An 8,244-nucleotide genomic window follows, 5' to 3' on the forward strand; every position below is an offset into this window, starting at 1 on the left:
GATCTTCTCCCTATACCTTTCGGCAGAGTAAATTATTGCCTCATGGTTAGGCCATGCAGTCACCCTTTTAATTTACTTTTAAATAGCTTTTCCCTAATCCATACAACTGAAGAACTGAACAATCATGAAATTTAACAAACTTAAGTCACTTATTCTATAGATTTTTTTTAACTGTAAAATTTCAGGAAATAATAACTCTTTGCAAAGTACATTTGGACACTAATTGGGAAATAAAGAAAGCAAATTGATTTGTAGTTCCACAAAAATGAATTTGACATTTTACTTACAAGTTGCAAACCACTGTATAGTTTTGAGTACTTCTGAATTTATTTCTTTGGAAAAAATATGGAATATTTCCCTCAAATGGAAATGCCTTCAAATTACTTAGAGTGCTGCTGCAGAACTGATTTTTCTAGGTTAAGGGAATGCCAAAGTTAGGCATTTAATATATATAATTTAATATACATATATTAATCATTATGTGTTTTTCTTAACTGGGTTTAGGACATCCCAAAACAAATCAGGAAGGAAAATGTAACATCATCATTTCAGTATTACCAACTTGGGCTTTGTTTAATGACTGTGACATCATGAGAGTGAAGTACTCATTTTTAAGCTTTAAACAGAGAAAGCTTTACCTCCGTATGTCCAATAGAAATACAATATGTAAATTAACCCATTTTATCTGTATGCTGATTGGCTTGAGTTCCCCCGAATGTCACAATCTCACCACCCAGCAATGAGGTATTTTACTGCTGTCTGGAGATCAAATTATTGCTGTAGAAAAGATCTTTTTTTTTTTTTCCTGTTTCATTAACAGATTATTATAAAGCAATAAGCATACAGGAGGAAAAGCAGACGTTCTACTTTGGGAGTTAATGAAAGCATGTCTTTTTTTTTTTTTTTTTTTGAAGTGTGGTCCTTTAAAATCTTATACCACTCCCCACAAACAAAATTATTCGGAAACGATGAAATAAAGAACTGTATGATTCCAGAGACATCCCTAAGGACCCAGGTGTCAGGCTATGTGATGTCTTGTGATATCATCGGATCTTTTGGACTGGTGTAAGTTTTATGAATTCGTTATATTCCTAGTATTTTTCTTCTGTAGCGACAAAGGGGGGAAAGAAACTCACATACACACATGTGCTTTGACATTTCCAGTCTCTTGCTCAGCCACACCAGCAAAAAGGAAAAAGGCTGTTGCTCAGCGGGGCGAAATGTGAGGAATAGTCATTTAAAATTTGTGTAAGCCTGATTCTATTGCCAGATTCGTTAAGACAGAACGGACATAAATCGTTTTGCAGTTGTCCTCAGAACTTAGCTTCTTCTTAAGGCGTGCACTGCGTGCACTGGAGAACAGAAGATTACCAACAAAGACAGGGCTCCCCTAACCTGCTTTCCCTTCTTCCCCATTGACAAGATTTTTCCTGACTGTGCTTTTTTTTTTTTTCTTTTCTTTTTCGTTCTTTTTTTCTCCCCTCATCCCCCTCATACACACCTCCGCCCCCCAGCTAACCTGCAAAGGCAAAGGTCAGCTGAAGAGATCATTAAAGAAGAAACCTAAAAGAAGCTTTCAATGCTTTGGACCACACTAACAGAGCATGGAAGAAAATGTTTGGGGAAAAGCGAGGGTTCCAGGAGGCTAAGGAGGGGGCGGCACCCCGCGGCACCATCGTGTGCTGCCCTAAGGGAAGAGGGTGGGCCTGAGGTCCTAAACAAGCCTTTCCAAACCCCTACTTCCTACGCAGAGAGGGAAAAGTTCAGAAGCAGCCACAAGGGGACAAAAGCCCAATTTCGCCAGTTCAACAAGACAGGACTTTCAACAAACCCAGCCTGCTCTGGAAACGGGTTGGGGCTCCTGTTTGCTCCACAGAGGCTTAAGAAGCCCCTGCCGCCGCCCTCTACACCGCTGCCGCCGCCGCCGCGCGGGCCCCTGCGTTACTGGGGGAGTCGGTGCCGCTGCGACAGGGGAGGACGCGGCTGGAGCTCAAGGAGGCTCCAGCGCGCAGGCGCCGCCGAGCCCTGCCTGGATGCTCAGTCAAGGCACTAAGGCAAAAAAAAAAATCAGCAATTTATAGAAAGAAGAAGCTATAGTCTGTCGGGATATCCAACACCAACAGGTAGGAGGATATACTCTCGGTTAAGTTGAGGAGGGGGAAGGGGCTCACAATGTTGATGAAACTGCAGGTTCTCTGGGAAAGAGACCTCCTTGAGTGGGTTTTTTTTTTTTTTTTTTTTGACAATAAACTGCATAATGGAAGTACATTCAGACAATGCATCTTCAGTAGGGCTTATTGAGAGCTGCATTTCTGGAAAGCGTTGCAAGACTGAGGAATATCGGACTGCGAATCACCGGGAACAACAGTTCCCTTGCAGCACAGAAGCAATCTCTCTCCCCATCTTCGCGTATGTAATGCATGTCTCTCTCCCCCTCCCCCTCCTCCACCCCCCATTATAAATCCAGGGGTGGCAGATTTCAGGTTTCGTAATGTTGCATGATGAGATCCGGTATTTACCCGGGGATGTACCGGTGGGGAAATTAAAAGCATCGAACGCAGTTTTGCCTGGGTTTCTATCAGCATATTCTGGGCAAGTGAGAAGGGGCAAAGGAAACATGCTTCGTGGGAATAACAGAGGAAACCGATTTCCCTGGTGGGGCTCCTAGACACCTAGGAGACAATGTGCATTTTGTTTTAGAATGAAGCCACTTGCGATTTGCAACAAAGATTATCAGTGTAAATGGGAAAAGCTTAATTGCCCAAGAAATACGGGTTCATGTCAAATTCTTTTGAATCCAGTCAGCCAAGGTTTACAAATGGAAGTGCTTATTCCTCTGGGTGTTTCCCTGGCCAATATTTACATTAACCATTTTTAATAATCATGTGGGCTTAAAAGAGAAAAGATTTGCCAAAAATGGGGAGTGGGGTGAGGAGGGAAAGACAAAAGATTAAATCGCATCAAATCCTGGGACAAGTTCCTATTAATTTCCAAAGTCTAATGGTGAAATTATGCTTTAAGATGAATCAACAAATACTCCTCTTATAATATGCAGCATGAATAGTGGCACTTGAGTTAAAAGATAGATATTTTGCAAGGGTTCTTTGGATTCATGTCAGCAGAGAAGCTGCCGGGAAAACACTGACAGATACTAACAGACCTCAAATAAATGTGGATAGTCTCCTCTCTGTCTCCTATTAGCAATCTTGTAGATTCCATTGCAACACTAGTGATTAATTCCTGGAGTGGCAGATTTTACAATTGGGGAACATTTTATTCCTTCTCACTTAAAGATGCCCAATCAAATATATGTTCTTTTAAATAGGGACATTTTAAAATCCACCTATCTCGGAAAACTAAACAAGCCAAATCTCAAACAAAAATACTAAAGCAAATAACATTATTCAAAATTAAAACTTTATTTGCTTCCCCATAAATGAACAGTTTTATGTTGGCACTGCCTGACATCATCGCTTGTTAACTTAAGAACTGATAGCTCTTTTCTTTTTTTTTTTTTCCAGATATTCTGATGGCAAATCAAATGGAAGAAAAGAGGAAGCATGACTGCAGATCGGATCACTTCTCTTTGTGGATTACATTTTCAGTAAAATGTATGGATCTATCTTTTCCTTGTTCTTATATCTAGATCATGAGACTTGACTGAGGCTGTATCTTTATCCTCCATCCATCTATGGCGAACTATAGCCATGCAGCTGACAACATTTTGCAAAATCTCTCTCCTTTAACAGCCTTTCTGAAACTGACTTCCTTGGGTTTCATAATAGGAGTCAGCGTGGTGGGCAACCTTCTGATCTCCATTTTGCTAGTGAAAGATAAGACCTTGCATAGAGCACCTTATTACTTCCTGTTGGATCTTTGCTGTTCAGATATCCTCAGATCTGCAATTTGTTTCCCATTTGTATTCAACTCTGTCAAAAATGGCTCTACCTGGACGTATGGGACTTTGACTTGCAAAGTGATTGCCTTTCTGGGGGTTTTGTCCTGTTTCCACACTGCTTTCATGCTCTTCTGTATCAGTGTCACCAGATACTTAGCTATCGCCCATCACCGCTTCTATACAAAAAGGCTGACCTTTTGGACGTGTCTGGCTGTGATCTGCATGGTGTGGACTCTGTCTGTGGCCATGGCATTCCCCCCGGTTTTAGATGTGGGCACTTACTCATTCATTAGGGAAGAAGATCAATGTACCTTCCAGCACCGCTCCTTCAGGGCTAATGATTCCTTAGGATTTATGCTGCTTCTTGCTCTCATCCTCCTAGCCACACAGCTTGTCTACCTCAAGCTGATATTTTTTGTTCATGACCGAAGGAAAATGAAGCCAGTCCAGTTTGTAGCAGCAGTCAGCCAGAACTGGACTTTTCATGGCCCTGGAGCCAGTGGCCAGGCAGCTGCCAATTGGCTAGCGGGATTTGGAAGGGGTCCCACACCACCCACCTTGCTGGGCATCAGGCAAAATGCAAACACCACGGGCAGAAGAAGGCTACTGGTCTTAGACGAGTTCAAAATGGAGAAAAGAATCAGCAGAATGTTCTATATAATGACTTTTCTCTTCCTAACCTTGTGGGGCCCCTACCTGGTGGCCTGTTATTGGAGAGTTTTTGCACGAGGGCCTGTAGTACCAGGGGGATTTCTAACAGCCGCTGTCTGGATGAGTTTTGCCCAAGCAGGAATCAATCCTTTTGTCTGCATTTTCTCCAACAGGGAGCTGAGGCGCTGTTTCAGCACAACCCTTCTTTACTGCAGAAAATCCAGGTTACCAAGGGAACCTTACTGTGTTATATGAAGGAGCATCTGTAAATCTTTAGCCTTGTGAAACACTAACCTTCTCTGCTAAGCAATTGTGGCCTGTAGCCATTTCTTGAGAAGAAAATCAAGAATGGGATCAGCAGTCATAAGGATGTGGGCAACATTCTGCAGTCTTTGCAATAGTTCACCTATAATCCTATTTTAAATCTCAGAGTGATCCTGCTGACTGCCGGCGAAGGTTTGTAATTAAGAAAGGACTGAACCACTGCCCTAAGTTCCTTTATGTGGTTGAAAAACTAGACAATGAAAGTAGCAGGTGCTAAGTATCAGTGCTAAATGCTGTGTATATCACTACTTATGAAAACAAATCAAAAAAACCCAATTAGCATTGGACATCTTAATAAATTAAGTTGACATGAGGTAAATGTGTTGATAAAAACTAATTTTAGAAGTTTGAAGACTTTAAAACATTTCATACTATTATTGTTTTGCAAGGACTAAAATATTTGGGGACTTAAAGTACTGTAATTCACTAAAGATATGCCATGAATTACTGGATTATCACTTTAAAAAAATCGCCTTGTAAGTTTTGGGGAGCATTCCAAAGCAGTATATTGGTTCAAAATAGAGTTTACTTTTTTTGTATTAATACATTACTATTTCTAAATACCACTTTCCTTACCTACTAGTGAAATTGCTAGCATCAAACTGTATTATGCGGTTTTTGTTGATTTGGTATAAAGTTTTTTCCAGTTCATCTCTATTTTATGAATACTAGATATTGGACTGGGAGGCAACATTAATGGTACCAACTGGTCACAACTGAGCAGTTCTAATAATGCAGAATAAACACATGTTGCCTTAAAGGGTTATCTAGTATCTTTCATCTTATTTAGCATTGGAGCAAATTGGAGTCAAGGGAAATCGAATCAGGAACTGGTCATGGTCATGCCTCTGGAAGTGCATGGGCGATCATTTAATACTTTTTCCTTTTTCCTCACGTGGTTTGAAAATTAAGGTGCACATCACTGGGATAATGAGGTTTTCTTCTGAGGTGTGATACCCATTCTAGTATGTTCTAAGAAGCAGGCAGTTGATGTGTGTTTATATTTTAAGCCAGCTGTCAAGGGGAGACCACAGCCTTAGTATGACATCCTGCACAATTTGTGAAGCATTTATTCTACTGAAGGCACAGTCTTGTTTATACTTTCTGCACATTCAGTGTATTGGTCGTTTAAATTATTTCAGTTTTAACTTGTGAAAGCTTATAATATGATTTCTGGTATTTTAGAAGTACATTAGAGTCTGTGAGTCTCATTCTTTAAGATACAGATGTGTGAATTTCAATATAAAGTTGCATTTGCCAAAATTTACTTGTGTAGCCTGTTACTTTTTTGGAATAAATTTTACATTTTTTGGCACTTAATTTCTTTTTATCTGGGAGGCAAGCACAAACTAGGAAGATTAGCTTTATTATGGTTTCCTTTTTTTTCTTTTTGTAACTGCTATATTCTGGAATTGGAAATCATGAATGACAGGGAGCATAAAGCTGATTAAACTGACAAATAATATCTTCAAAAGCATTATTTGGAAGCTAATCATAATTATCCCTCTATTTATTCTTACAAGCCAGTAATATTTAAAGATGTGTACTTGCTTAGTTGATTGGCTCAGAATTTTAATATAAATATTACATTTTAATTTGAGCCACAGTAGAAATTTTGGATTCCGAATATATGACTTGTAAGAAGAATGGTTTACAATTACATATGACAAAACCAGAAAAGTTGTTATTGTTTTTGTTAATTTTTCATTGTTTTCATTTGTTTGGAATTTTTTTTTTTTGGTACTTGAAAAATAAGATTAGGAATCTAATGGAATATAATTCTTTACTGTTACAGTGCTCTGTAAAGAAAGTATAAACATAAGTAAGGAAAAATAAATCACTAAAATCTCAATGATATATGCAACTATTTAGTTTTGCTCATATAAGGACAGCTGAAGGAGTGATTTAGTGAGCACTCAGTTTGAACTCATTTTTACTTTATACCAAAGTTGATTAGATCAGAGACAAAGTTTAATGTACAACATTGAATTGAATCTAGCAATAAAAGTCCCTGTTGATACTAAAATCATTATCTAAAATATGATAAGGAAATGTTATCAAAAGATATCCTGATAACATTATGTTTCCAACTCAAAAAAAATCTGCAGCAGACATAGTTACCATAACTATATCTTCAAGAACTTTGCTTAAAGATTCAAATATCACCAGCATTCAGTAGATAATTCAGCAATGATCTTGAGGCCAGAAAGACCAGGTTTTATCAACCCTAGTCTCCATTATATAGACAAAAACCCGAAACATGAATTAAGAGTAAGAGATTGAAGAGTCAAGAGCAACAACCAGTGAGACTGCCTGACTCCACCTAGCTATTTGGAATAACATATTTCAACAGTTTTGGTAAGTGATCAGCCCCAGTGATCAGTGAATAATACTGAAATGTAGTGATTTTCATTTAAGCCTACTCTTGACTAACTTGGTATTTCAGCTCAGGAGGCAAGCAGTGTGTGAGAAAAATCCCCAGGTAACCAATGCCATTTGTAAGTGAATGAGTAATGGTAGCAATCATATAAAATAAAAGTCTACTTGAATGTCTTAATGACCAAATTACATTATCTATTTTGGCACCCATTCCAATATTCAGTATTTAAAAACAGTTGTAACTAATTCACCCTGAAAATGTTATTAATCTTCAACCCATACAAATACATTCCCACTGGGGAATCCAACTTCCCTGTGAGAAAAATCCATTATCAATAATAATGTGTCCCTCTTGGACTAATTATATGAGTTGAACAGACTTTAAATTGCTTTCCTTAATAGTGATGATGTTTGCATGGATGGTCTATACAATCTCATCTGGTTCCTTTTGGGCACAGTGGATTTATTTGTGAGATTCCTGCCAGAAGCTAGGCATTCACTCTGTGATTGTGAAATCTTATTCAGATATAAACTGAGTCATAAGGAGGTAACTAGCTCAGTTTCCCACATAGTCTCCAATTAAATAATACAAAATTATTAGATTTTAAAATTATTTGTAGGACAACCTGTTGACTGAATATCTTTCAAATGTTAGCTGGTTAGATTTCAACACCAGGATTTTTCATAGAGGACAACTGATTTGTTTTTATAGGGATATATGTTGACCCATCATCTATTTGCCTCTATGCCCATAAATACTAACTGAATTGCTTATTCATTTATTCATTCACTCAATAAATATGTGTTGGGCCCTGGGCTTGGTGCTGGGAGCATAGTGTAAAACAAGGCAGAACAGAATTAAACACGTAATAGCAACAAGTGTTATAACAGTAAATATTTCTAAGCTAATGGCCATAAATAGACTGTTCTCTATTTTCCTGTCAGTGCCTTATCTCTCAGAATCTTTTCTCAGTATCCCCTGAGATTTTTGT

At 38.5% G+C, this 8,244-nt stretch overlaps 1 protein-coding gene across 3 annotated transcripts; it reads left to right on the forward strand.

Annotated features, from left to right (window-relative positions):
* Window positions 1-741: 741 nt before the first annotated feature.
* On the forward strand, window positions 742-6,727 carry GPR85 (G protein-coupled receptor 85). 3 transcript variants are annotated; one of them, XR_007132623.1, is made up of 4 exons: window positions 1,645-2,123; window positions 2,289-2,409; window positions 3,522-3,611; window positions 4,723-4,785. XR_007132623.1 is itself a non-coding variant. In XM_047763300.1 (3 exons), exon 3 carries the CDS (start codon window positions 3,692-3,694, stop codon window positions 4,802-4,804), a length of 1,113 nt encoding a protein of 370 aa, XP_047619256.1. In that variant the 5' UTR covers window positions 742-1,065; window positions 2,289-2,409; window positions 3,522-3,691; the 3' UTR covers window positions 4,805-6,727. The 3 variants fall into 3 exon arrangements, 1 of the variants encoding a protein (XP_047619256.1); XR_007132624.1 differs by having other exon boundaries at window positions 2,292-2,409; XM_047763300.1 differs by lacking the exon at window positions 1,645-2,123 and adding an exon at window positions 742-1,065 and having other exon boundaries at window positions 3,522-6,727.
* Window positions 6,728-8,244: the final 1,517 nt, after the last annotated feature.

This window comes from Phacochoerus africanus, chromosome 16 (assembly GCF_016906955.1).
Source record: "Phacochoerus africanus isolate WHEZ1 chromosome 16, ROS_Pafr_v1, whole genome shotgun sequence".
NCBI lineage: Eukaryota > Metazoa > Chordata > Mammalia > Artiodactyla > Suidae > Phacochoerus > Phacochoerus africanus.